This window comes from Condylura cristata, unplaced genomic scaffold, assembly GCF_000260355.1.
Source record: "Condylura cristata isolate star-nosed mole 26May11 unplaced genomic scaffold, ConCri1.0 scaffold00041, whole genome shotgun sequence".
NCBI classification, from domain to species: Eukaryota; Metazoa; Chordata; class Mammalia; order Eulipotyphla; family Talpidae; genus Condylura; species Condylura cristata.
Genome location: NW_004567142.1, coordinates 5,084,030 through 5,087,834, shown reverse-complemented (window position 1 = coordinate 5,087,834; position 3,805 = coordinate 5,084,030). Strand labels below are relative to the sequence as shown.

Sequence of the window (3,805 nt, the reverse complement as noted above, 5' to 3'; positions counted from 1 at the left end):
CTTGGTGATTCCCTTGGCCTGGCCCCTCCTAACAGCGTCACAATCGGCAGCCCTGAGCTGGAGTAGATCTTTGAGCCTTCTCAGCACGTAGTGGGTCTCAGGGAGCCCAAACTTCGGCGAGGTAGCAGACCTGAGCAATTGGACTTCACAGTGGGTTTTGGGGAGTGTGCCTGTGTGAAGGTGCAAGAACCTTTCCCAAGAGAGTGAGCATGTTCCCTGGGCAAGCTCTGAAGGCACTGCCCTTTCCCCTCCCACCTCCCTTACCCAGGAAGCCCTCTCTGGCTTCGGAGAGGCAGCCGGCACGGCCTTCGTCAGCCTGGTGGTATCGGGCCGGGTGGTGGCAGCAACAGAAAGCTGGTGGCGGCTGGGGACGCCGGAGGCCGTGCTGCTCCCCTGGCTGGTGGGGTCCCTGCCGCCTCAGGCCGCTCGTGACTACCCGGTGTACCTGCCCCACGGGAGCCCCACGGTGAGTTGGGGCTAGCAGCAGAGGGTCCCGGGCGAGGGGCGGGGCTGGTGGGCGGGGCCTGTCGGGGGCGTGGCTCCAGCCTGGGTCTGGGCGGCTGCAGGTACCACACCGGCTGCTCACCCTGACACTGCTGCCAGGCCTGGAGCTGTGTCTGCTGTGTGGACCGCGCCCTCCCCTCAGCCAGCTGGACCCACAGGTGAGTCCGGGCGGTATTGCATGTCCTTGTCACACCGCCAACCTGAGCCCGCCCTCAGCCAGTCCTGCGCCTCCTGCCCGGAGGCCCCGTCCTCTGGGGCTCACCGCCCCCCCTCGTGGGCCGCCCCTGCAGCTTCTGGACCGCTGCTGGCAGCCCCTGCTGGACCCGCTGCGCGCCTGCCTGCCCCTGGGACCCCGAGCGCTGCCCGCAGGCTTCCCCCTCCACGAGGACATCCTCGGGTAGGCTCCGAGGGGGCAGTGGCTGGGGCGCCCCATTCCCTTCCCAGACCACAACATCCCCTTCCCCTCCGCACAGGCTGCTGCTGCTGCACTTGGAGCTGAAGCGCTGCCTCTTCACTGTGGAGCCCGCGCGGGACAGAGGTGACTGGGGGGGGGGTGCGGCAGCCGGGAGGCGCCAGGCTGGGACAGGCTCTGCCACCAGCTCCCCTTCTTCCAGAGCCTTCCCCCCAGCAGCGGCGGCGTCTCCTCCGCTCCTTCTACACCCTGGTCACCGCCACGCACTTTCCACCAGGTTAGTGGGGGGCAGTGGCCCCGCCCCGCTGCAAGTCCCCAACATGCACTGGCCACGACTCTCCCTGAGGACTGAGAGTGGATAACGGGAAGGGGGGGGCAGGGAGAGAGCCTGGCGGAGTCAAAAGCTCCAGTCACCCTGACCCTCACACCGACACCTCACCTTGGCCGGTGGTGTGTGAAGGCTACCTCCGCTGACCCTCATTCCCATACCACAGGTGGGGAAACTGAGGCTCAGCTAACAGGCATCACTGCCACGATCCCACCCCTGCAGCCATCTTGCTGCGGGGTTCCACAGACAGTGTTAGGAAGGAAAGGCAGTAAGGGGTCACAGGACCCCCGCCTCAGGCAGAGCTAGTCTGTGGAGACCCTGAGAGCCACAGAGCTCCACAGGGAGGGCCGGAGGACCGTCCCCAGCTGTGCTCGTGCCCTGGGGGGCTCGGGGCGGCCAAGCCGGGAACCTGCAGCGAGCAGCACGTGCGTGCCAGTCTCCACTGCTGTGGGTGCGGCCCGGGGCTGCACCCACACCCCCAGGAACCAGGGAGCCAAGCAGAGGGCTCAGGGCTGCCTCAGGCCACGTGTGGCAGGAGCGTGAGCGTGTCCTGAGCCAGGAAGGGAGGCCCACGGTGGGGTGTGGCGTGCAGGGTCACACCAGCTCCCGTTCTTCTTCCAGAGCCAGGGCCACCAGAGGAGAAGGCGGAGGACGCTGCCTGCCAGCCTCACGTGCCCCGAGCCTGCTACCTGGCGTCAGGGACAGAGGAACCAGGCCGGGGGTGGCGGCTGGTGGCGCTGCAGCTGGGGCCGCGGCGGCTGCTGCTGCTGCTGTCTGCGCAGAGCCCCATCCACGGGCTTCGGGGCCTGGCCACCCGCACGCTGCACGCCCTCACGCCTCTCCTCTGACACGCGGCGGACACGGCCTTAGCGTCTCTGTTTATTCGCTCACAATAATACAAGACCCCTGGACGGGGAGGAGGCGGAGGGGCTACGACGAGGGGTCGGGTTGGGGGGGTGGAAGGGAGGAGGCACCTACTGCCCTGGTTCCTCTCCCCTCTGTGCTTGGGGGGGGGGAAGGGACGGAGGGGGCTCCTCCTGACCCCCCAGAATGTAAACAGCAGCAGATGAACAAAAATAAAAATACAAAAGGCCGGAGGAAGGTCCCAGGCACCCCCCCACCCCTGGGTCTTCCCTGTCACCAGTGGAGGTCCCCTCGCTGCCCCATCCAAAGCCGCCCCAGTCCTAGGGGCAGCCCAGTGCCAGCCACCCCTGGGCAGGGCAGAGTCCAGGGCTCAGAACTGCTGGGCCAGCAGCTCACACAGGTGGCGGGAGACAGGCTCCTTGCTGGTGCGCAGGGTCAGCCTGTACATCTGAGGAGACAAGGGCAAGGAGTCCAGAGGGGGCGGGCAGGAGACCCAAGGGAGGGGGGCGGGGCAGGGCAGGACCCCAGAGGGGAGGGGAGCCGCTGGAGGGGGAGGGAGCCACAGGAGGGCCCAGGGCCTCTCGGGCCACTCACCTGAGCCTGGGCATTGGGCTCCAGCCGGAGCAGACAGCCCACCTGCAGGGCTTTAGTCTGGATGATTCCAGCCCCCACGAAGTTCTCAGGGTTGGGGTCCACATTGTCCAGAAGAGCGGAGCCAAATCCCAGCAGCTAGGGGTGGGGGTGGCGGTCAAATGGGCCAGCCCCAGACCCGGAATGAAAACCCTTGCCAGGGAGAAAGCCCCGCGTTCCAGAGACAGAGACAGCAGAGGCTGGAGGCCAAGCAGCCAGTCAGTGCTCCCCAAGACCTAGAGGGGCAGGCCTGGGGTCCAGCTAGGGACAGCTGTCCAGCCTGGGCCCCTTTCCTCACCTTGGCCTTGGTGACTTCTGAGTCCATGGGGTGGTTGGCTTTGAAGATTTTCTGCGCCTCCTGTTGGGGGCTGAAGGGGCGAGCTGTGTCAGGGACCCGAGGCGCCAGCCCCGCGCACCCGGACTGAGGCCTCACCCTACCCGCCGCGGCTCACAGGCTCAGCTGCTTCCAGCGCTGGAAGAAGTCCTGGGCCGCCATCTCGGTGGGCTGGAAGAACTTGTTGATGGTCACCGGGAGCTTCAGGGTGATGGCCTGGGGGGCGCCCCCATACCTGGGGGGACAGAGGTTCTCAGGCCCTGCCCATGCAGAACCCGCCCACGCGGCCCGTGGGACTCACCGGAAGCGCACGGACAGCAGCGGGGGCGTCAGGAAGTCCCGCAGACACTCGATGTTGAGCACCTGCTGCACCTGCGCGCCGCCGTCCACCTGCGCGGCCACGCGCTTGGTCTGCACGGCCAGCTGTGCCCGCGTCAAGGAAGCAGAGGACTGGGGCGGGCGCACAGGGGGCCGGTCTCGCCGCGGAGCCCTGGTGGTTCGGACGGGCCGGCCCCCCACCCTGTCCCACCCCACAAGGCCAGCTGCAAAGTCCGGGGACTAAACTGCCGGGCCTTGGGCGCCCCCCACAGGGCGCCCTCTGCGCTGCACCCAGAAGAGCGCGAGCAGGCTGAAGAGTGGGGACCCCTCAGCCCTCAGCACAGGCCACCGGGCAAGCTAGGCCCAGCCTCACCTGCAGAAGGGGCATTACCGGGGCAGCCACATCAAGGTCCCC

At 67.6% G+C, this 3,805-nt stretch overlaps 2 protein-coding genes across 2 annotated transcripts in view; one reads left to right on the top strand and one right to left on the bottom strand.

Annotated features, from left to right (window-relative positions):
• Positions 1-2,178, top strand: part of FUZ (fuzzy planar cell polarity protein) — a 4,009-nt gene extending 1,831 nt beyond the window's left edge. The window contains exons 5-10 of the mRNA XM_004694292.2: positions 188-466; positions 567-662; positions 795-901; positions 978-1,042; positions 1,119-1,193; positions 1,866-2,178. Of these exons, the coding sequence (XP_004694349.1) occupies positions 188-466; positions 567-662; positions 795-901; positions 978-1,042; positions 1,119-1,193; positions 1,866-2,092 (849 nt within the window). The 3' untranslated portion in view covers positions 2,093-2,178. The remainder of the gene's footprint in view (positions 1-187; positions 467-566; positions 663-794; positions 902-977; positions 1,043-1,118; positions 1,194-1,865) is intronic.
• Positions 2,179-2,313: 135 nt separating this feature from the next.
• AP2A1 (adaptor-related protein complex 2, alpha 1 subunit) overlaps positions 2,314-3,805 on the bottom strand; it is a 22,275-nt gene continuing 20,783 nt past the window's right edge. Inside the window, exons 10-14 of the mRNA XM_012733508.1 lie at positions 3,374-3,497; positions 3,191-3,307; positions 3,037-3,106; positions 2,703-2,837; positions 2,314-2,556 (exon numbers count right to left, since the gene is read on the bottom strand). Coding sequence (XP_012588962.1) covers positions 2,479-2,556; positions 2,703-2,837; positions 3,037-3,106; positions 3,191-3,307; positions 3,374-3,497 — 524 coding nt within the window. The 3' untranslated portion in view covers positions 2,314-2,478. The remainder of the gene's footprint in view (positions 2,557-2,702; positions 2,838-3,036; positions 3,107-3,190; positions 3,308-3,373; positions 3,498-3,805) is intronic.